The 23,718-nt window shown below is 42.2% G+C and overlaps 1 protein-coding gene across 9 annotated transcripts in view; it reads left to right on the top strand.

Moving 5' to 3' along the window:
• Window positions 1-22,967, top strand: part of ncam1b (neural cell adhesion molecule 1b) — a 115,247-nt gene extending 92,280 nt beyond the window's left edge. For 4 of the 9 annotated variants that reach the window (XM_061781569.1, XM_061781568.1, XM_061781567.1 and 1 more), the window contains 7 exons: window positions 654-782; window positions 4,121-4,245; window positions 9,034-9,214; window positions 11,180-11,378; window positions 16,257-16,373; window positions 17,003-17,908; window positions 20,899-22,967. In XM_061781569.1, the coding sequence (XP_061637553.1) occupies window positions 654-782; window positions 4,121-4,245; window positions 9,034-9,214; window positions 11,180-11,378; window positions 16,257-16,373; window positions 17,003-17,908; window positions 20,899-21,016 (1,775 nt within the window). In that variant the 3' untranslated portion in view covers window positions 21,017-22,967. The other 5 variants (XM_061781575.1, XM_061781576.1, XM_061781570.1 and 2 more) reach the window with 4 other exon arrangements.
• Window positions 22,968-23,718: the final 751 nt, after the last annotated feature.

Raw genomic sequence — 23,718 nt, 5'->3', positions numbered from 1 at the left:
TTTGGAAACATACCAACCCTTTGGGGTAAAATCTGCACAAAACCTTTGGAGATCAAAACCTTCATACGTGATGAGGGAAACGTCTGTAAATGAGATGGGAGACTTGAGCTTGGTGAGCATTAAAAAAAGATTTAGCTTTTTCTTTGGGTTTTTTGTGATGCCACTACAAAAGGGTACCACTGATGGCAAGGAGGACGCTGACCATGAAGTGGGAAAGGACCCTTACACCTGACCATAGGCAACAGCTTGGTTTCTTACGCAAATTAGCCGCACCATCCGTTGTTCAGTACACTATCCAGACTATACAATATAGATACATCTACAATAGTAAAATAAGGGACTGTAGACCACAAAAGTAGATGCAGCTATAGATATGTTTTTGTTTGTTTTAATAACATGTTTATTTAATCATGTTAAAATGCTACTTAAACCAGTTATTACAGGTTTGATGTCAGTATTCAGAGATTGACGACCATCCACTTGTATTAGAGTTAAGAATGCTAAGATGTCAGAGGCTCCACTGTATTTTTGTTTTCTAACAACAGTGTCAACCATGATCTTAGCTACATTTTTCTAGTACAACCATCAGGTATTTCCACGCTGAGGCCAACATTTATGCTCTAACTGCTGACGATGAACTTTAACATTGTTAGGTTCCGTAGGCGAGTTGACCATCACAGACCTGAGGCCAGAGACCACCTACGAAGTCATGATTTCTGCCATCAACGGGAAGGGGGAAGGCGAAAGCTGCCCTGTGGAGCTCTTCAAAACGGAGCCAGTCCGTAAGTACCTCACATGACAAACATCAACATTCGATGTACTGTCTCCGATTTGGAATAAGACTTAAAAAAAACATCAAAACACAGCCATCAAACAAATTTGAGTAATAGAAACTTTGCAAAGTAAACAACTCACAGAAACGTAAAAACACTCAAAAGCCAAAACCATCATTCCCTCTCATGCCCATTTGTGAATGGCATTACCCATAAAAAACACACACCATCACAATACATCACAGCTAAAGGTCATCATGGTTATTGTTACCCAAATATACTCTCAGCTCCCACCGGTACTTCTTCATCACCACTTTGTAGACACAACTACACTCCATTTTGAATTAACATTTCCATTTCTTTAGGCTCACACAATGAATACGACTTGGCACATATCAATCACAACAGAAGAAGAAAGTACCGCCAATGTAGATTTTATTATTTAGCTGTCAGCCCCCTCTGGTGGCAGAATAAGACACTAAACAAAACACGACTCAGTCAGTGGACTTTAATCAATGGAGTTATGGATTGTTTTATTTTAGCAACTCAAGCAGTTTAATAAATACTTGCTAAAGCCAAATTGACAAGGGTTAACATTTTCTATTCAGGTGATTAGTATTTAAGCAACATTAGGCTGTATTTCAAGTGTTCTTCATGATAAGCTCATTCCAACCTTGACAGCATCCTCATTAAGTCAAATGGGAATTTATCTGTCCACATGATTGATTACCCTAATGTGTTTTTCTTTGTCTTAAGACGACAATGTTTTTTTCTCAGGAGACACAGGTTTGTTGTGTAGTAAAGATGATGGATTTAGCTTGTGGAGATTAGTTTTAATTAATTTTAGAATTTAGCCAAGTATGTTAGTTTTTGGTAGTGTTTTGAATGCCATTTTCACACTGCCTACAAGAACAGCATATATCCTCCTTTTTTTCCACCGTGTTGATGTTCTATATAAATGGCACTGACACTGAATGCAGGGACTAAACCGAGCCGGTAATTTTCCACTTTTGGAAGTAGAATCACAACCGAAACGAAGGTGATCCAACTATCTGATCGGTGTATGCTGCGTTGCTGTGTAAACGTTTTGGCAATATCCTGCCGTCACTTGTTTCTGTGGAAAACGCAAACGTGGATAAATGCCAGGTCTTGTGTTACGGCTCTGATGCGTCCATTTTCCGGGATCGCTGTGCAAAAGGAGGCTGTGTTGACCTGGAATAATTTATTTCATCCACATCCCAAAGGTCACCCAAATAGGAATAATAATGACCATCTAATTAGCACCATGTGAATTCCTAAACGTCATAGTGATGAATCAAATGTTCCATTTCAAAAGGAAAACATTGCTGCTCTGGGTTAAGCTTTGTCCTGTCGACTATTTGGATTGTTCCCCTCAGTATTGACTCATCAGTTGCTCTAACGTGTGCTGGTTTAAGACATCTGCTGCCCTTTTCACACACACTAGAGATCCAGCTTACCCTCTGTTGGCCCGTTTCAGAGTTTTAGCATGCTAGTCACGTGTCCTGTGTTCTATTCTTCATGGCTGTTGTCCTTTTCCCCTCCCTTTCAACCACTCATACATGTGCGTTTCATGTGACTGTTATTCTGCTTGCATGGCACCGTGACGACCGCCCCCCTACGCTCCGCAGAAGGTAACTTGACGTTGTGACTGATTGCTTTGATCTGCGAACGCTGCTATTAAACGGCACATTAATTGCTTCTAAGCAGACACGCAGCAAAGCTTAACGCCATTAATCAATTGAGTAGGGGTCTGCCTTGTCGGCATTAATGAGAGCCAGAGCCAGTTTCCTAGGCAATGTTTATCAGTTTCATTTGAATTGTTATAGAGAGAAAGTTACCTGTGGGATGCACCATTATTAATCTAATCTGTAGAGAACATTGCAGCGGAACCTCCAGAGTCAAACACTAGTTACTCTAAATTGTTGTAATTTTAATACTATTTTTTACAAATCAAATAATGTAAAGACAAGTTTCAGAGTGTTGCCATCTTAATCAACTTAAATTTATTGTACCGGCAATATAACCCCCATAAAACTAAAATAAAGTACAAACCCCAATTCCAATGAAGTTTAGACATATTCAATTGAATAGACTACAATGTAGAGCTACAAACAAGTCAGTGGGGATTCAGATTAAATAGCCAATCAAAATGAAAAACTAATCCTGAATCATAATTGTCACATTTGAATGAAAACTAATCAAAGTACGTATTTTCTTCTGACAAGAGCTGCAGTGATTTTATATACTTCTGCCACCATTTTGACACTTCTGTGCATGTCCTCGTAGCTTCACCAAAATCTCCATAACGTTTGTTTGAAAACAACAAAACAAGCTCTACACAATGTCCCAACTTCATTGGAATTGGGGTTTGTAAAAGTACTCACCCCCTGAAAGATGCATCTTGGAGAGGGTATGTTTCATTTGTATATGGAAATAAATGTATTGTACTGATTTACTTCAGTCATCATCCCCCATTTCCTCTTTGTCATCACTGGTACTCTTTTATAGTGGCAACATATAAAAAGAAAAAAAGTCAAAGAAAAAGCAGTTTTGTTTGGCTTTTCAGCACAGTTTTTCCACGAAAGAAAAAACACCTTTAGGGGCGTTCCACTCTAATTAATGCTCTCCCTGCAAAAACACAGCTCCCTTTCCACAGTTTGCTCTAGTTCCCAATCAGCAGCTTTTAGTATTCATTCCGAGAGAGTTTGCTAACAAAGTCATTGCCTCTCTGTATTGTTGCCTTGCAGTCACATGCTGCTTGGACGGAGTCAGAATATAAAGTCGAACCACAATGCACCTTCTCCTGTTTGTTGTCATTTAACACATATTAAACTATTGTTCATGGCCGTTAGAGCTGTGAGTGCTTCATTTAACCTTTGTTATCTAAATCCTGACACATGCTGAGGCTGAGTAGCATAAACGTCATCTGGTGCTAATTTGTTGTACTGTATACATTCATCAACATTCAACATTCAGTCAATAACATAAAAAGCTCTGGAGGAACAGAATAGGCATGGGGGTGGGAGGTTATATCAGTCACTCATTTGGATTCTGTTTGAGTGCCACTCAGACTGAATCAGACGAGCACGCACCCGTGCATCATTTAGTAATGAGTGTGACTCCACCATCTGGAGGCAAAGCTACTAAGGAAGGGCCAATGACCTGAAAAGGACCATAACAGCAAAGACAGCAGACGCTTTGTAAAACTTTCCACCTTCATCTTAACTTCTAAAGACGAAGCGCTTCCCCTCCCTCAATAACATCTCGCTCACTGCAGCTTTTTTCATAGAAATGTTGATAACATTGCAGTTGCTCCCTGCCTATAGGAAAACCAAGTGCTCCCAAACTGGAAGGGGTGCTTCAGCCAATAGGCAACTCCCTGAAAGTCAGCTGGATCAAGCAAGATGACGGCGGATTGCCCATCCTCCATTACCTCGTCCGCTTCAAACCAGTGAGTATGGAGGCAGGTGGAACATTGTTCAAGTTCAAGTTAGTTTATTGATGTCATCCTGAGAGAAATTTGTCTCGGAGACAGAAAAAGCCACATTACATGAATGACATACACGGGGAACAAGAACAACAATATCACAATACAAAATACACTACAGTATATTGACAAAAGTATTCGTTCAGATGCCTTGACTCACATATGATTTTAAGTAATATCCCATTCAAATCCATCTGGTTTAATATGATGTTGGTCTACACTTGTGGGAAGGCTTTCAACAACCTTGAGGAGTGAGTTTATTGGAATGTTTGCTCATTTGTCCAGGAGCATAGAGTGTTTGTGAGGTCACACACTGATTTTGGATGAGAAAGCCTGGCTCATGGTCCACTCAAAATCAACCCAAAGGTGTTCTGTCGAGTTGAGGGCAATACTCTGTGCAGGCCAGTCAAGTACCTACCAAATTCTCTCATTCATGTCTTTATGGACTTTGCTTTGTGCACTGGTGATGGACCAATGTCACATTAAGCCCTATGGCTTAAGAATGGGATGTCACTTAAATTTATATCTGAGTCAAGACAGGTGAGTGCATACTTTTGGCAATATAGTGTACATCAATTTAAAAGAGTAGCGGATTAGATACAGGCTAACACTGGACGCCTCAGCCCATGTGTTGCCTACACATAAACAAACATACCATCAACGAACACTCCATCCCAGCATCCACACAAGTATTCCCCTCACATAATCATACCAAGCCTTGTCGTCATAAATATAGGTAAAATAAATGATTTGAAACGATTGAGCCCACACAGGGGAAGCCTATTTCTCCTTCCAGAGTTCAGAAGAACAAATTCAGAGTTTAGCACATGAGTCTTGTCTGATAAAATGGCATTTCCCTGCCCGTTAAGTCACCTGCTCCAAAAGATTCTGTGAATTATGGGCGGGCATTATTCTCATAACCTTCCCTGCTGTTCTACCTAAACTCTCGATTTAAATGTTAAATTGCCAAACCAACTGGTGATACCATAGTGGAGGATAGACTCAATTGTCGCTCTATTAAAAAAATAAATAATAATAAATAAAATAATAATAATTTTTATACGGACAAAGAGAAGACGCTGGTGGATTTTAGTACACACATTGGCCGCTTGTGTGCGCCAGCTCAGGTCACTGTCAATATGTACTCCTAAGTACTTGAAAGTTTTTACCTGCTTGATGTCTTGGCAATGAATGGCCACAAGGCTTTCCCCAACTACTCTGGGATCAAACAGCATCTCTATAGTTTTAGTTGTATTCGTCTCCAACAGGTGCGGGTCACACCAGTTGACAAACCGGTCCATGGCAACTTGGTGAAAGCTTGAGTTTGTGTCTTTAGTGAGCAGGCTAACAGAAACAGAACAGAAAAGGTGAATTGACACACCCCTGGAGGGCGCCGGTGCTGCTTACAGCCACCTAAAGAGCGGAGTTGAATTTAACTTGCTGTAGCCTGTTGGATAAAAAGGAGTGGTACAACCTAAAAAAGCGTTAACATTTATTCATTCATCTTCCATTCTGCTGTATCCTCACTAGGGTCACGGGCGTGCTGGAGCCAATCCCAGCAATCTTCGGGCGAGAGGCGGGGTACACCCTGAACTGGTCGCCAGCCAATCGCAGTGCACATATAAACAAACAACCATTCAGTCTGAATTTCTGGTTTTATAGATTTAAAGACTGACCGATACGTGGGGAGCAGCTGAATTACATTATGATCCGTGTTTTTAAGTGGGGGTCTGGCTCTAGCAGTGTAGGTATCCTTAATATTTACAAAGCATTTGTCCAGTATGTTGTTGTTTCTGGTGCTACGTTTCACATATTCATCAAAACCTTGAAGGTTTTGTTTAAATTGCAGTGGTTGAAATCGGTATTGGGCAACATTGGGGCATTGAGCTTAATTTCGATGGACACACTCCACGATTATAATGGCTGCTCTCGCCGCATTTCCGATGGGTGGAATATAAATCACACACACAAATGAATTAGTGAATTCCCAGGGGAGGTAGTTTGGCCGCAGGGTAACACACAAAAGTTCTACGTCAGGGGTGCATATAGTGAACTCCCAGGGGAGGTAGCTTGGCCGCAGGGTAACACACAAAAGTTCTACATCAGGGGGGCATATTCTGTCTCTCACTGCAAAGTGACGGCATCAATTGTATTTAATATAAATATACACACCCAATCAGCAGAGTTTTAAGTCTCTGTCCAAGTGTATGTGTGAAAACCCCTCGATTGGAATGTAACTGTCCGACACATCCTCGCCACGCCAAGTCTCCGTAAAAGCCACAGTGCCAGACTCATGGTACTAGAAGCAGGCTCCCACCTGTTGGCGCAGATCACCCAGCTTGTTTTTAAGCAAGGGGGGATTGCATAGTAGCATAAGCGGTAGCGGTAGCTTGGTGGCTCACCAAATGCGCCGCCTGATTCCACCTCTCCTACCTCGCTTCCTGACCCTGCCTATCCATGGTTTCCTTTCATGGTGTTGGCACAGTTCCCACGACACATCCCGCAGAAGATCAGGCAACTGTGATACTCCACTATGCTGCAGACCAAACAGCTCTGCCCAGCTGTAGGTTCACAGGCCGCTGTTTTTAACAGGGTCACCCGCCATACACTGGGTTACTAGACAGGCCAGGGTCAGCCTGTGATGTCACTGTCATGCCAGTGCCTCTATTCTTAGACAATTCATTCCACACAGACGCGGCATAAGACCCAAAGCATGGGCAATAGCCTCCAATCAGTGAGTCCAATCCACCCAATAAAGACATTAAAAGGAACAAATAAAAGCCCTTCTCCATGTTGCCAGCAGAGCAGCGCCATCATTTAGAATCCTGTGCTTATAAAGGTTGTACTGTTGTCCTAACTACTGTACGTATCAGTACAAGTGTTAGGAATTAACAATTTCGGATAATAAGGAGTTGGTTGCAGATATAACAGCTGCCGCTGTTCTTGTAAGAGCTACAAGATGTTTGGAGTGTTACTTGAAAGTCTAATTTGAAACCCTTACCTCTTGTTTGAAACCTTAACACAGGCTTGAAAGCCTAATTTCAAAACCTAACCATTGCTTGAAACCTAACCCCTGTTTGAAACCCCAAGTTTAAACCCTAACCATGGCTTAAAACCCAAATTTGAAAACCTAAACGTGGCTTGAAATCCTATTTGTAAATCCTATTCTTAGCTTCAAACCTAATTTGCAACCCAACCCAGACTTCAACCCTAATTTCAAACCCTAACTTCAAACCCTAACCCTGTCTTTGAACCCGTACCCAGGCAACATAACCCTCATTTGCAACCCTAACACGATCTTGAAGACTTTATACATGTAACAAAACTATCATTTGAAACCCTAACCCAGGCTTGATACCTTAACTTGAAACCCTAACTCAGGGTTAAAACCTAAATGTGTAATCCTAACTATTTTGAAACTGTAACCCAGGCTTAAAACATTAACCTCGGCAACAAAACTCTTGCAAGCCTAACCCTGGTTTGAAAGCCTAACCATAACCTTTAAGACTAACTTCAAAACCTAACCATAGTTTGAAACCAAAGCATACACTTGTTGAAACCCTAATTTCAAAAACTAACCAAAGCTTTCAACCCTAACCCTGGCTTAAAATCTTGACTTGTAACCGTAACCCAGGAATAAAACTTTGTGTAACTCTAACACTAGTGTGAAACCCCAACACAGTCTTGAGACCCTAACACTCGCAAAAAAAACCCTAACTTGAAACCTTAACCTTGGCTTGAAACCCGAACTTGAAACCCTAATTTGAAACCCTATCCTTGTCAACCTGCATAGTGTCTTTATAGAGCTAGAGAAAGGACAGGGTACCCAGAGAGGAACTATGGTACTGTATTCGGAAGTCTGGAGTAGCAAAGAAGTATGTTAGAACGGTACAAGACATGTATGAGGGCAGCAGAACAGTGGGGAGGTGTGCTGTAGGTGTGACAGATGAGTTTATGGTGGAAATGGGACTGCATCAGGGATCAGCTCTGAGCCCCTTCCTGTTTGCAGCGGTGATGGATAGGCTAAAAGATGAGGTTAGACTGGAATCCCCATGGACCATGATGTTAGCATATGACATTGTGATCTGCAGTGAAAGCAGGAGTAAGTGGAGAAACATTTAGAAAGATGGAGGCATGCGCTGGAAAGGAGATAAATGATGATTAGCCAAAGTAAAACAGAATATATGTGCATGAATGAGAGAGGTGGAGGGGGAAGAGTGAGGCTACTGGGAGAAGAGATAATGATGGTGGCGGAGTCAACAGTCTAGAGCAATGTTGAGTATCCAAGCAGGTTGTTATGGGTGGAGGAAATTTTCAGGGGTGTTATGTATAATAGAACAGTCTCTGCTAGGATTAAGGGGAAAGTTTATAAGACAGTGGTGAAGCTGGAGAGAGCAGACTTAGATGGTTTGTATTGGTCGAATGATGATGAGGATGGAGCTGCCAGGCAAGCGAGCAAGAGGAAGACCTAAAAGAAGGTTGATAGATTTAGTGTGGGAAGACATGAGGGCAGTTGGTGTTACAGAGGATGATGCAGAAGATAGGCGCAAATGGAAAAGGATGACGCGCTGTGGCGCCCCTGTACAGGAGAAGCCGAAAGGAAAAGAAGAACATTGTTGACAAACCCAAATTTTAAAACCCAGGCTTCAAACCCTTACCCTAAATTGAAACCCTAACATATGAAACCAGAATGTAAAGCCCTTAGTTTGGCTTCAACCCTAATTTAAAACCCCAATGCGTTTTTGCCTTTAGAGTCAGTCGCCGCAGTGGAAACCCGAAATCCGCATGCCCACTGACAGCGACTACGTGATCCTGAGTGGCCTGGAGTGGGACACGGAGTACGCCGTCTCCGTGGTGGCCGAGAACCAGAAGGGCAAATCGCAGCGGGCGAGCATGTCCATCAGGACGTCTGTGCAGCCGGCCGTCACGCCAGGTATACTTCCTTCCTTCCTCCCAGCTCACTCGCTTACGCTCAAACACTGCAACTAAACACAACCACACTGACGAGCACCACTCAAAGTTCACCTTCTATTTTTGCCCTGTAAAAATGACGACTCAATAAATCTACGGGGCCGGAAAAAAGATTTCCTCGTACAGAGGTGAGGAAAAAACGCTTTTCCGGAAGAATTTCGCCCACTGGAAAGTTTTGACACCTGTCACTAAATGAGCTTGAGTTTGCTCCTGCAGAACTGGTCCAGGTTAATTGAAACGCCTCCCCCTGAATAACGGTCATCTTCTTCAGTCTAACAGTGAAAGCAGGGTTGATAGTTTGTGCTATGTAACAGCCGACTAAAAAGGCGGTGCTAACTGAAGTCTGTCCGTGCCCCCCCCCCCATCCCCCGACACCATCTTGTCCATTCATCAGATGCCATTTTCCCGCTCTGTGCTTTTCACTTCACTGTGTTGCTGTTTTTCCCCACTTTTTTGTTTGATGTTTTCACCTTTTGGTTTTCAGATGACATTTTCACTTTTCTCTTCCTGTTTTCCCCCCATACCCTTCTCTTTCCCCACTCATCCTCCTTTCCCCCTCACCCCTCCAACGTTCCTGATTGCCCCTTTCCGGATATTGTCATCCCAGCCACTCAGGGCTCTCCGTCCGTGACATGCTGTGTGGTCTCACTCATCCTGTCCGGCATCACCGCATTGCTGCTCTCGTAGTTTTGGTGGCGGCTTCCCGTGAACCACGGGAGAAGAACCCGGCTGTCTCTGCACACACTTTTCAAAAAGCAGACTGTGACAGACACGTGTGTGTGTGTGTGTGTGTGTGTGTGTGTGTGTCACGTGTGCGACAGAACTGAACCAAAGGCAGTGGCACCCCCCTGGCCCCACATCCCGGTCAGATTGACAGTGAAGCGCGTTTGACGACATAGATGAGTGATAGTTGGCAGCAACAAACTAGAGCTGAGTCCACTTCGCAACAACTAGTGTTTTTACTTTAAATACTGAGTGACTGCTCAACTGTATTGTTCAGTGAAGTGTGTGTATATTATGTAAAGACCGACCTAACCTTTACGCCAAAAAAAAAAAAAAACAGCTAACAGGAAAGAGCCTAAGTATATTTGAATACTGTACATGCTGTATTACTACAAGTTGTGCTTTAATGTGACATTACTCCTGCATGTCAGTGTTTCGAAAATACCTAACCATGTTTTATACAATGCTAATTGAAGGGTGCTTTTGTTTTTCTTTGTTTTTTCTTTTTTAAATCCAGAGCTGCACGCCTGTTTTAAGAGTGTCATTTATGTATAACACAGTATGTTACCGTCAGTGTTTTCCAACCTTTATTCAGTCAAGGCACATATTTTACATTGGAAAAATGTCACCGCACACCACAAAACAAAAGTCACAAACGGAATATACTATATTCTGAGGTACTGTAATGATCCTGCTTCAATTTACTCACAAATGCACTTGGTATGTGCGCGCCATGACGTTTGTTGTGTGAATGGCAACAGGTAAATTTTGCAGCTTTTACCATACAGTGGAAGAGCATTTATTTTGTTCTGCCTACGTCAAAGACATAAATAGATGAACAAAGATAGTTTATTTGTCGTAAATAAATATTTTTGAGGACTAAATAAGTGAAAGCGTGTACTTTCCCCTGGCAAGTTGATGTTCTCTCATGACAGTGGTTGGGAAACACTGTTTTACATCGTGAAGGTAAATAATCGGAATGTCAGAGATAAATATTGTAAAAGCTCAAATCTAACACCAAATAAATAAATGGATTGCATACAAGTGAATGAGGGCGGTTTTGCATCTCACAAATAAAACACTGCATCAAGAGCAGGTGAGTTGTTTCTTCCCCTGCTCAACTATTTGCAGATTTATTTTGCTATTTATATACTAAACCATTACACACTGTCTTCTGTGTTGTTGTCACTATTGTGTGTGTCAGACTTGGACGAGGACACGGGGTTCCCCATGGGCATTATGCTATGGGCGGGTATCCTGGTGGTGGCGTTCATACTGCTGCTCTTGGCTGTGGACGTCACGTGCTACTTTGTTAACAAGTGCGGCCTCATCATGTGCTTGTGCGGCAAGTCGGCCTCCGGCACCAAAGGCAAAGACTTGGAGGAGGGCAAGGCCGCATTCATGTACGTAGCCATGCAATTATCAATGAAGGGTCGATACGCTGTGAGCAGGGTTGAATGAAAGCCTTGTTGTACAGCAGGAGTTATTGTAGAAGATTTCTTGTGTCATTTTAAACTCAACCACTTTGCTAGTGATTTCATATGTGGTATATCTTAAAAGATCAATTACAACCTGGCAATCTGACTCCAGCTGGCACTGGATTTTTAGGTTCTTGTTTTATACTTAAGTTATTTATGTTCTTGTGCTACCCTTGGGTGGCCCAAAGGTTTTTAAAATACTGAACTCTGGGATAGGGAGATCCATATTTTCCCAATACTGTGCGCGTCCAATGTGGAGTCACCTCGGAGCTCCGAGTAGGAAGTCCGCTTTTAGCTTTCAAAATAAAAGTTCTCATCTGGCCCATATCAACACCGCGGAGCTCGAAGTAGTCTGTTGAAGTCTACTGTTAGTTTGAAAAAACAAAAAATTCACATATGGCTCATATCTCGTTAACAGCAAAATCTCAAACGTAAAACTGCCTTATAAATATAAACGAAAAATAACCTCATCCTTTTATGTCCTTTTTCTATTGTCTGCTGTAATGCAATTTTAATAAATTTTAACAAACTTAAATCTGTCTTTGTTCATGTCTTACATGTTCTGCTCACTGTTAATTCAAACCAGGAACTGCGGGTTTTTATACACAATAAATAACCTTATTTACATCTAACCTTGATTTTGGCATGGGGAACATTGCTTATGGACAATTATGGACATCTTTATTTTGACCAAAGAAGACACAGCTAGTCTTAAACTTTATGCCATTTACCTTATTCATCCAGCAAGTCAACGTCACAGACTTACAATACGAGGACAACCCTCCCCATCAATTACCTCTTTATCTTGATTTTACAGTTGTTGTTGACCACTGTCTGTACTGAAAACGTCCCAGATTAAGAAATAACCACTTAATACTGATAAATATCAGTATATAAAATGGTTGAACTACGGTCCACAGGATTCAAATGGTAGATTTGGTGGCTTGACAGCAATTACATTAGATTTGGCAGCAGAATTCTTTACATGTGGATTTCAAGCAGACATGTGACAACAGACTGTGCATAAAGATTTGATCAAATTTAAATTTTGCCTATCACTGAGTGCCATGCATTGTAGTTCTCTTACACATCCAGACCTAGACGAAGCCAGTGGATTCATAATGCATCAGCTGTAAGCTTACAATACATCACTGGCTTGGAATGTGGGGGAAAGAACATTACAGTAGACTAAATATAAACCAGTGTCAACCTCCTCCCCCCCCCCCCCCCCCCCCCCCCCCATTTTTTGACCAACATTGATGCATAGCAGTACATCTACAGCTGCCTAAAACAGGGACTCCACAGAACGTCAGTGGCCTTTATAGTCTGGCCAGTGCACAAAAATGCATCCAGAAATGTCATATGATAAAATAATTAATTTTGCATGTTTGTCAACACTTTATTGTGAATGTTTGTACGTAAACACTTTTTGGGGGGCATTTTTGTAAACACTACTGTGCATGTTTGTAAAAACACACACGCTACAATCTTTTCAAAAACTCATCCGATTGTGGAGCTGCTCTTAGTTTCTCTGCCTTTCTTTGCACTTCTCGGACATACTCTCTTATCAATTGCTGTCCGACTAGCTGCTCTTCACTACCAAAGACAGAGATGAGACATCTAAAAATCATCCATTAATAGTTCAAACATACCCCATGACAAATTATGAATATTTATATATTTATTTATGTAGGACTAATAGTATTATTAACCCTCTTAACTCCACTCATATTGTAGTCCTGTCCTGTGAATTCCCTTTGCCTCTTCAATGGACACACCTTTCACCCCGACAATGGCGTGTATTACAGCCTGTGGAATGCACTGATTTACAATTGTAACGTGTTGACTGAACCGGAAATGTACATGTGCCAATATCATGTTTTTGCCCATTCAAACTATCTAGATTACCGGTTTGACATAATAATGGTTGAGATCAACAATAACACTATAAATTCCATCCATCTATTTTCAGAACCGCTTATCTTCACTACGGTTGCAAGTGTGCTGGTCCCTATCCCAGCTAACTTCGGGCGAGAGGCGAACCTGAGCTAATATTAGCCAAAGTCTGCATTTGCAGACTAAAGTTACACCTACACATAATAACGTGACTTATCAGTGACTCCATATTGTTATTTTGAAAACTAAAAGGTGACTTGCTACTTCCGGTCACCGAGGTGTTGCGTTAACATCGACATGTCGAGGTGACTCCACACTGCACGCGCACCCATCTCCATTTTTCCATGGTTGCGACCAACTTTTATAGAGGTCAAATCAAGCAAATATTGTATGTCAAATCAAGCATACTCTTGAAAAAGATTCCTTCAAAAACATGTTTTAGTTTTAACATGGACATTTGTGTGTGTTTATACCACTTATCCTGCTGTAGATGAAGTTGGACGAGAAACAGACTACACACTAGTCGCCACTCAATCCCTGGGCACATATAGAGACAACCATTCGTACTCACATTATCACTGAGTGGAAACTGAACTTATCATAACTGCATGTATTAAATATTTGACATAAAAATTACACAAAATAAAGAAGGTTACTAAATTAGATGCATTGATTCCTGTCCCTTTTAGTTTGAACAGATACCCACGTCTCTGCACATGCCTGAATTTTATCATCAAGATTAATTTGCGTAGTAATTATGGAAAATACCTCAAAATGTTCTCTCTCAAAATGTTCACTCAAGTGAAAATACTGGAACAGCGCCCTTTTTTTTCCAGATATGCATACTGCATGCATTATTTTAATAATCGATTAATCTGTCGATTACTTTTTTATTATTCAATGAGTTGTATTGATAAAACTTTATAACTTCCATAACTTTATTAAAAATATACATATATATATCATTGCAAAAATTTTTAGAAACAATCGATTATGATTCAGTTACTGGTTTGGTCCGTAAAATGTCACAAAGTAAGCAAAAATGTTGATCGTTTTCCTAAGTAAAAGCAGCTGTTTGCAAATGTCTTACTTTGATTAAACACAAAGATAATCAGTTGGCTTTTATGGAGGATGACAAAATCTAAGAATATTTACTGTTCAGAGACTGAAATACTGAGCATTTGAACTATTTTAAATTAAGGTCTCTATAAACGATTAATCGATGACCAAAATAGTAGGCTTTACACAATCATGATTTTTAGGGCCGATCACCGATCAGCGAGTTGAAAAAAACGATAACCAATCACAAGATGGAGCAATGTGTCTATTTAAATGACTTGTTTATTTACTCTATATATTTTTGTACTGTATACTGAGTATCTTCAAAAGTATTCTCTTGTCCAGTTATTCCCAACAAGTGTGCCGTGGCACATTAGTGTGCCATGAGCGTTCTTCAGGTGTGCTGTGGGCAATTATCAAATTTTACTTAACTGCTCAAAAAATGTATTTACAAAAAATAATGTATCTTTCTTCCTCTATGCCAGTGAGGCATAGTGACAGACAGAACAAATAAATCCTCTCCTATTAGATGTCAGGAAGTACATACAGTAATTACTATCTACTTTTTGTGACATTTTTGTTTGTTGGTGTGCCGTGAGATTTTCCAATTGTAAAATATGTAATTGCCTCCGCTCCGTTTAAGGTTGGAAATCACTGCTCTAGTCAGGTCATGTATTCTAATCAGTTAGGTCAAACCAGCATTACATGACAGAAATAATGGGTGCTAACTTACTATAATTGAATTACTTTATTGTAATAAAATTACTTCACACACACCTAAACTAGAACATGATTCGACATAACGTGGACATGTTTACATACAACCGTTAATGCTACCACTAGCTTGCTAGGCTACATAACGTTTTGTTGCCTGCTTGCGAGCCGTATCGTATTAAATGTATATAGCTCAACCTGAATATACCTCAAGCAATACTTAAATGAACGTAATGTCCCGAGCACCGGTGACCACCACCACACGTTTTTCCCCATTTTGTTCTTATAATACACGCGTTGCGATGTCGTCGCCATGGTAACGAGTGTATTCGGTCGCGTTTGAGTTGACAAGATAAAGCCCCGTGATCGTAAAAGACAGAATGCAAAGATTTTATTGACCAAATTTGTCTAGATCTAGGTATTACGTGCTGTCTGTCTCAGACGTGTTGTCTGTCCCACACCGCCGACATGTTTTTAAAAAAAAATACTTTATTGGTTGTTAGATATTTACAGTAGTACGTCAAAAGACACACGACAAGGCTAAAAATAAACTCGCTTTTGGATTCAAATATACTGTACACGATGGTGACACGGAGTAAATGTCTCAATGATCGGCGAATTATGACATTAAAGCCTATCAGCCGACCAGCATTAAATGCTAATTATCGGCCGATACCCATCAAGATCAGATCGGTGTAAAGTCTACAAAATAGTTCTCAATTAGTTCGATATTTAACAGTCTGTTGTCGTACTGGAGCTGCTGAGTGTGTTACTGACACACTTGGCAAATAAAGATGATTCTGATTCTGAATTGTTGCACCTCTAAATCTGCAGCAAAATGGGACAGGTTTGAGTCAGCCCCTCATATAAATTAGGTGGAAATTGGTTAAGTTATGATGAAAAGATCAACAAACCCACATATAAATGAGTCTAAAGGGCTGCTCATTTAACTGTTATTTGGACAGGGGAAACTGTTAAAACACAGAAAAATGCATCTTTTTAAATGACGGACATGCAAATGCATCAATGGCTGGATACATAATATGCAAATGAGTGTTTTCAGCTGTTTTTGCTTTTCTGTGCCTTTAACAGTCGTTTCATTCACAAGCCCAACGTCCTGTGTTTGTTCCACAGTAAAGACGAGTCCAAAGAGCCCATCGTGGAAGTCCGAACGGAGGATGAGTGCACAGCCAATCACAATGCAGCAGGTCCAACGGAACCCAACGAAACCACGCCCCTCACAGAGCCAGAGTAAGTACAGCTGACAGTAGCAGAAACTTGGTTTTTTCCTTTTTTTTGCTGCTCTTAAATATTCTTATCAGCTGCTGTACTTTGCACTCCACTTCCAAGAATTCACTTCCCGCCCCCCGACCAGGACAAAATTTGACCCGCTCTCATGCACTTCTTTCAGACAAGTTCTGGTCATTCTTGAGTGGAGTCCACTGAGAGTGTGTCGCTTTTCAGGAGTGTTTGTTTACTGTGCGATCTTACGAATGTTGAAGCAATACCAGTAGAAGACACCGAAAGAAAGGCCAAAAGCAAAGCTTACGTGATTGTCACTGGTACTGTTTATCCCATCGTGGTGGTTCTGCGTGGTAGTTCTCTGCTAGATTTCTAGCCTTCCCAGTCAGTACTCTTCATGTTGGTGTGTATGGGATGCAACCCCCTTTTTAATGTCCACTCACAGCATGACTTTCGTTGTTTCTCCTTGTAGCCTTAATAGTTGCTTTTTTTTATCGTCGTCATTCTCGATTTCAGTTGCTTTGTCTTGTTTGTGAGGCCTACTAATCCTCTTGCATGCTGCTCTGGGCCACCCCTCCTGTGTCACAGTCACCCTGGTGTCTAGTCTGTGTGTCTCTGTTCTCTCCCTGCTCTCTCAGGCTGGCGTCTTTCACTGCTACCCTGGCACTGGACACGCTCTCCTCTGACACGGCCACAGCCACCATTGACCCTGCAACGGACAGCCCCTCTAGCGAGACCACCATGCTCACGTGTAGCCTGTCCACCCCGGCCAACGACCCCTCGCCCACACCCATCCTGGCGCCCGCACCCAGCCCAGAGACAAATGCAGCCCCCCCGACTCCCCCAGTTTGCGGGGCAGCTGTCGAGGCCAAGATTGCGCCGTTAGTTGAGCAGAGGGGAGGCCAGTGGGTGGCGGACGAAGAGGAGAAGGAGAGCGACGTTCATCCAGGCACCCCTGAACTGACTCAAAAATCCGGGACGCCCATTCCACCCAAGCGCAGACACTCTCCTAAACTTGCTGCCCTGAAGGCTAAAGCTAGCCCACCTGTATCTCCGTTGGCCACAGACCCTCCTCTTACTCCAGACACCAAGAAACCAGCTCCCAGCCCGCCACTCATTCCCAAAGACCCCGATTCAAACAGCGCCTCTGACAAGCCCGCCCAGCCGTCCTCCCCTCATGACCCCTGCCCTAACCCCCCGGCTTCAGCCATCCACAGTGCTCCAAAAATGCCGGATGCTGAAGAATCATCCCCTCTAGTCCAAGACATCCCCACCCCCATGTCTCCCCCACCTGCTAGTGACGTCCTAGCATCACCACCGCACATGTACGACTTACTCGCCCACGACATGGGCCTCAATAACGCCACGTTTGACTTAGAGCTGAGTAATGGCACGGAGAGAACCTCAGCCATCCCCGACGATCTCATTAGCTTAGAGAGCCCACCCTCTGCCCCAACTCTGCCCAATGGAGACGGAGCAGACCTCCCCCCCTCAGTGGACGCATCAGAGACTCTGGCCAAGATCGCTCTTCCCGTCAACGATGAGTACGGCTCCCTTTAGAGGTTTATCTGTGTGTGTGCGTGTACGTGTGAGTGAGTAACTTGTGCGTTCATTCATTCACCACCACATGTTGCCATTGACCGCACCTTTAGGAACTAGTGTAATAACAGTGCTGGTATGACGTTAACTCTGTCTTCCTGATGTTGACTGAGGAGTGAGGGTCTGATCTTACAAATCGCTAGTGTTAGGCCGAAACCTCCTATGTCCAAATTTAGTCAGTCATTTAAAAAAAAAAATTGGTACTCATGGTCAGTGTCAACGTGGGTATGTAATTTTTTACAAATGATTGACCAATTTTAAGTGTTTCAGATGGCTTGGTCTGTTGACGATGCATGGGTAATGGCTCAACAAACGTCTTTCCCCCCCCCCCCCCCCCTGAAAAGTGAAGGTTTCTGAGCTACAAGGATTCCGCCCGACGACAGTGAAATGTAAGCTCTGATAAGCACAAGGGAAGCAAGCCTCTTTCAAACGTCACCCAAATGTAGACACTCATTTTATAATATCACACTTAAATAAACTTGTAATGATATGATATCGTAACTGAAAATCGCAATACAGTGGAACCTCGATAAAACGTACCCCGATACTGTGTCACGGATATTGGATGAAACCGACCGTTAGGACTGAAAAATGTGTCCAAAAATAGTGTCCAGTTGTCACTTACACTGCCGTTGACAATGTCTGTTAGTTCCAGAATTTTACTGGCGCTGTGGCGCAATGCAGGCAGAGAATGCGACTGATGTATTTTTGGGTCAGAGATATACATTATGATTAGATCCAATTCCTAAAAACGTACCTCCCGTGCCTACGTGGTGGCCATGTTGAATGTGGGGCATTGGCGTGACGGCCATGGTGTAATGGCATTGTGCTTAGATCACTGTGCAGAGAGCGCGCAGAATGGCTGCGGTGTTAACTGATGAATACAAAACACAAGTGTCTGGAGTCTGGAACATGCTATTTTTGGGACAGTAACAGTTTTTTGTTTTTTTTTGTCAAGCCATTAGCAGATTTGGAACTAGGAAGCACATGAATTTATCGCGGCTCATGAAAGCAAATCCCCTATGATGAGTACTGTACGTCCACAATGTCATCGTGACGAAGCACACTAGTGTGGTAATTTTGAATAAAATGTGAAACTTTCAAACATTAAAAAACTTTATATTTATTTACAATAACTTTGTACTGTACTGGGCGTTTTAGGACACGAAAAAAAAAACACTAAACAATTTTGTACTGTACAGGAATACGGGGGCATATGGTCTAAAAAAAGTGGTTCAATGTAATGGACAATCGGCTCTACCGGATGACCCCCCCCCCCCCCCCCCCCCCCCCTCTAGTTCGTTATATCGAGGTTCCATTGGACTTTGAAATGACAGAAGCGCAACACGGCAATTTCAATTGCCAGAGTTTGTGCCTCCAATCCAGATAGAGCCTTATGAGTGCACAGTGCTACCAAACGTTTTATTATTATAGGTAATTTTAAATAAATGAAAGCTTACCATGAAGATCATTTTTTTTTAGCAAAACTCCTCTAACGTGTCATCCAGCCATCCATTTTCCGAACCGCTTCTCCTCACTAGGGTCGCGGGCATGCTGGAGCCTATCCCAGCTATCATCAGGCAGGAGGCGGGGTACACCCTGAACTGGTTGCCAGCCAATCGCAGGGCACATACAAACAAACAACCATTCACACTCACATTCACACCTACGGGCAATTTAGAGTTGTCAAGTAACCTACCATGCATGTTTTTGGGATGTGGGAGGAAACCGGAGTGCCCGGAGAAATCCCACGCAGGCACGGGGAAAACATGCAGACTCCACACAGGCGGGGCCGGGGATTGAACCTCGGACCTCAGAACTGTGAGGCAGATGCTCTAACCAGTCGGGCCACCGTGCCGCCAAACGTGTCATGTAACTACTTTTTCTTGGTGATTTGTCATCGGACCAGCGTGAGCAAAACTGTGGCTACTGTTAATGCTAGTTCACAAACCAAAGCACAAATTTTGGCGCCCCTACCTTACACACTGATGGCATTCCGCCTCTGTTACGCCTGTTACAACATTGTACTGACACAAGGCGAGTGTGGTGATGGACCAGAGTGCAAAACCCTGAACCACTGGAAAAGTTGGTAAGGATTATAATAATCAATTTAAAACTAACTAACAGGTCAATTCAAAGCCAGGATACAGTGCAGTTCATTTCACAATCGAGAGGGTCAGGCTTTGAAGATAGGGTTGTATTGGACTGAAGTGATGAAATGTTCCGAAATCCACAGATAGCAGGTCAGGAAATGCTCAGATGTCACTGTTGTCTTAATCCACGATTCACAGAGAGTAGAAACGGGGAAAATCACACCTGGTTGACCCTGTAGCAGAATACCCCAGAGCAACAGGGACAGGAACAGGCAAATGGGATAATGCAGAACTCTTACTGGGTCATGTTGTAGCATCTAGCATGTACAATATGTCTGTCTGACACTCTGACCCTAGTGGCATCATCAACAAAGCCTTAATTAAAGGACGTATCAATGGGAATCACTACCTAAAATGTTAAGCATCAAACCACAGTGCAGTTACAGCATGAAAAGATGACATTCCTTGTCTGAAAGGGGCTTTATGTAAAATGGCATCTGCCTCCACCCTCAGACACTCTTGGAGAGAAAAGATACAATGCGCTAGGCAGCTTCTTTCCCCGCTTTGGTGTACAGGACAGTTTTACCGTCATAGCATTTTGTTTGAAGTGCTTTTGGTTGAAGGAGGGTCGTGTGATCCTGGATGACTCTTACGGTATGTCATGACCTGTCCCTGCCTGTTGTAAATGGTGGTGAAGGAATATGTAATGACACTGTGTTAAGCACACAGGGTCTTCTTACATATACGGTGATTATGTCATTTTGAGGTTCAGTGTTAACCACGGTGTATTTCTCTTAAAGTTTCTAACTTGGACTTTCCTTTTTTTCCTGCATCCATTTCAGGAAGATTTTTTCAGATGGGAAGGGCAAATTGGAGGAGGAGCTGTCCAACGCCCTGACGGAGACGCCCGCCGAGCACAACAGTGTCATACAGACAAAAGCGACGAAAAGCAAAGCATGAAAAAACAAACAAAAAAACAATCTTACACATTGTGCAGCTGCGGGAATTTTCATTTCCAGTGCCCTTAAGTACACACATTCAAACACACACAAAAAACACACATTTATCTAGCACACATTTTCACCCCGAGGAGTTTATCTTGCAGTCACCAGATTTTTATTTTTTAATTTGTATTTAACAGAACTATATCAAGACTCCCCCAAGCATTTGATTATCATGAGAACAAAAACACATTCTTCGCAGTCTACGTTTCGTCTTCTCTGTGTGTGAGATGTCCTTTTGTTTTCTCTGAGCTTTTCATTCGTGTGCCGGTCTTGTTAGCTTGTTCGTGCATGTTTGGCCTGCAGATGGTTGCTAAAAGCTTTATGGTTTCGCCTCACGAATTAGACTCCCCAGTCCTCCCCCTACAAACCCACGGATCTCACACTGGATCAGCCCCGTTTAAGCGATCCCACGTACCATCATTGCCTCACCAGCGTACGTTAAGCCAACACACACGAAAAAGAGAGAAAAAATGCCATCAGGAACGCTGATCTTGTGCTCTACAATAAATATTTTTTATTTGGCTTGTCTCTTCCTCGCAAAAGCAAAGAAAACAAAATCTTGTTTTGTACTATTTAAGAGTTACAAAGACCTCCATCCCTGCCTGCAAGCTTATGCACTGTGCCTGTGTGCGTGTCGGTAGAACGTCCTGTTATCAGTTTCTATGATAATCTGCTTTGTTGTGCGAGATCTAGCGTCTTGTTTTTATATATATGTATAGATATTATACTGTATATATTAAAATGTACTATTATTGTCAGAAGAAGGTGGACTAAATGGACTAACATGGTCATGATAATAATAACAGGTGTAGTATTATTAAAGCACAGCGCCATGTATACAGTATAAAGTCTTATCAGTGGTTTTCGTGAAGGAAGGCATGAATTCATAACTACTAACGATCAGGCAAGTTGTTTGGGCCGTAAATCGCTCATTTTCAGTTAATGTGTTGTTATTGCTGGTTTTGTTAATTTTCCTCCTTCAAGTGTTCTGTAATGTGCTTACCCCCCCCCCCCCCCCCCCCCACCCTCTTCCTCTCAGTTCTTGTCTTTTGTACAAACTGCTTGTCTGGAAGCAGGGTGGGCACTCGCTCTTCTCTAAGACAACATACAGAACTTTAATGCCAACTGGAAGACCGTGTTTCCTAAAAAATAATGGCCAATTAACGCCTCCCTCAAATTAAAGCCTCTCTTTTCCCATTATGAAAAAGCAAGAAAAAATGTCATTAGCTTGGTTCACAGACGCTATTGTTCACATGAAAGATTTAAGCCCGTTTGAACTAGCTAACCAAAACAGCAGCACCTACCGAGGCACAAAACGGCCTCAGATTCATTAAAGTGTGTAGATATACTGAGTTCTCTGTGGGGAGAAGGAATCTTTCACTTATTCATTTGACAAAAATGAACGTCTCCCAAAACCCCTCTTTTTACAAGGAAAAAAGGTAATAAGATGTTCCTAGACGCCATTGTTCACACAGACTGTGAAGCCCATTTTAACTTTATGCTAAGCAAAACAAGGAGTGCCTCCCAAGGTGCCGCCCCACCGACTATTAAGAAAATTAAACACCTCCCTCAAATAAACACACTTACTTTTCCCATTTAAATTAAGTAGTCCTTTATATATTGAGATAAATTTCAGTTTCACTTGACATGAATTGCTAAAGTCTTTTTCATACACTTTCAGAAATTAAGACAAATAAAGGCCTCCCCCCCTAATAAAGCTCCCGGTCAATTATTTATAGAAATACGGTCCATTCGATGAAAAATGCTCGGCGATCCTCCTATTCTTTACAGACCACCTTGCCCCCTCATTCCGATCTTATGGGGTGGAAAAACTGGGTAAATATCTGCTGTGTACAGTCTTGAGTGCTAACCCATTTTCAAAATAAACACATTGTTTCTCAATCACATTTGGTGCCTGGCCCATTTTTTGTTGCATCCCATTGAAAGAAACATGCATGTCATACCGCATATGTTGGCCACCAGATGGGAGCAAAGTCACGCGCTGGAAGGCTAAGCGGTCCACGTTTTGCTCAGTCATGGATGGACCATTGACAGACAAGTCCTACGTACACTGTGCAAACAGGTTGTACTGGCCGGGAAATTCCGCGATGTACTTGTTCACAAAAGGTAAACACTTGTTGCATAATGTTTGTTAGTTAAAAACAACCAAAAGTAAATAACTCCAGAGTCTTATATCATTACACTGCCTTTTGGCCGGGCTTTCCTTAATTAGTTGTAAAGACGACAACTGGCGCTGACCGGTCTTGACGTCCAGTGTCACTCATTGTATGTCCCCCTCTAAATAAAGTAGACAAATTTAAGTAAAATAAAATCATACTAGTTAATGCTTGTTGTTTTGGGGGTGACAAAGCCGGACACACTCGCAATGCGAGTTGACTGGGAAGATGACGAGCGAGCCAAGTGACAGCAGTGAGCCACTAACATACCGGAAGTTGGTCAGAACACTTTAAACGTTAACTTTCCTTCCCCCCCCCCCCCCCCCCCCCGTACACCCATTTGACCTAATTTAACTTTGGTTATAAAAAAATAAGTTGGAAAATAATCCGTAAAAGTAGATTTCTGTAATTAAAACATTGTATTTTTCATTACTTTGAGCATATTTATTATACATTTCAGATTTTATTCTAACATTTGACA

Source organism: Phyllopteryx taeniolatus, chromosome 8 (assembly GCF_024500385.1).
Source record: "Phyllopteryx taeniolatus isolate TA_2022b chromosome 8, UOR_Ptae_1.2, whole genome shotgun sequence".
In the NCBI taxonomy this organism is placed as follows: Eukaryota; Metazoa; Chordata; class Actinopteri; order Syngnathiformes; family Syngnathidae; genus Phyllopteryx; species Phyllopteryx taeniolatus.
Note: the sequence above shows the minus strand (reverse complement) of the source record. Positions and strands in the feature narration are given on the sequence as shown.